The sequence below is a fragment of the Plasmodium reichenowi genome, chromosome 14 (genome assembly GCF_001601855.1).
Source record: "Plasmodium reichenowi strain SY57 chromosome 14, whole genome shotgun sequence".
In the NCBI taxonomy this organism is placed as follows: domain Eukaryota; phylum Apicomplexa; class Aconoidasida; order Haemosporida; family Plasmodiidae; genus Plasmodium; species Plasmodium reichenowi.
The window spans coordinates 1,456,438-1,457,691 of record NC_033659.1 but is presented as its reverse complement, the minus strand read 5'-3'; the positions used below and the strand labels follow the sequence as shown (position 1 = coordinate 1,457,691).

The 1,254-nt window shown below is 14.2% G+C and overlaps 1 protein-coding gene across 1 annotated transcript in view; it reads left to right on the top strand.

Moving 5' to 3' along the window:
- Nucleotides 1–314, top strand: part of PRSY57_1436000 (hypothetical protein) — a gene marked incomplete at both ends in the record, with an annotated part of 3,237 nt that extends 2,923 nt beyond the window's left edge. The window contains one exon of the mRNA XM_012909959.2: nt 195–314. Within this exon, the coding sequence (XP_012765413.2) occupies nt 195–314 (120 nt within the window). The remainder of the gene's footprint in view (nt 1–194) is intronic.
- Nucleotides 315–1,254: the final 940 nt, after the last annotated feature.

Below are 1,254 nucleotides of genomic sequence, written 5' to 3'. Positions count from 1 at the left end.
ACCCTTTTTTCTTTATAATATTAATAATTTAAAAAATATGAGTATTTTTAAAAAAAAAAAAGTATATAAAATAAAAAAAATTTTTTTATATAAAAAAAAAAAAAAAAATAAAAAAAAAAATAAAAATATTTTTTTTTTTTTTTTATCTGTATAATTTTTTTTTTTTTTTTTTTTTTTTTTTTTTTTTTTTTTAGGCTTATAATAGGCAGAAAATTAATAATAAATACTTTTATTATTTGTTATCAAAACAATACCAAAATGCTAATTCGAAAGACAATAAAAAATCTAGTGTTGAAGTTAAGTTAATTGGATAGCCAATATGATAATTAAAATGTGGAATGTTCAGGTTAATTTATTTTCTCTATTGAAAAAAATTTATATATGACAAGAACAAAGTAAAGATAGGATAGAATAAAATGACATGAACTATTTAAACACACCTTTTATTCCTTTTTTTGTATATAAATATATATTTGAAATAATTTTTACAACGTATTAAATTATTCACATTATATTCCTTAATTTTTATTTAAATATACCTTTTTATAATTTGTTTCTGTATATCAACATGTTTAATTAAAATATGTTAATATGAAAATGTGCTATATATATATATATATATATATGAATAAATGTACGTATTTGTGTATGTATTTATACATAAGTATGTTATTATATGTATATATTATAAAAAAGTACAGAAAGAAAAAAATTTCATTTTGATTAAATATATATATATATATATATATATATATATATATATATATATTAATCATTTAAACAGATGCCCTATTCCATGTAAATTTATCATAATAAAAACCATCTTAAATTATTAAAAAAATGTAATAATAAAATAAAATGAATACATTATCAATATAGAATAAACCTTTTTTTTTCTTTATATAATTACTAATTGTTATTTTTAAGAAATATTACCAAATCGAAACAATATTATTTTATATCTTCATTATTTACTTGTTTTTGTTCTATTTTCATGTCAAAGAATAATAAAGACAAGATAAAAAAGTAAAGAAAAAAAAAATATATTAATTTTATAACAAAGTATATATTCAGCAAAAATTATAAATTATGATTTAAAGAAATTTCAAAGTCTTTCAGATTTAATATTTCATATTTATATATATATATATATTTTTTTTTTTAATTTATGTATAAAATAAATATCATATTCCTAACCTATAATATTACACCCACATTTTTTGATTTAAAAAAAAAAAAAAAAAAAAAAAAAAT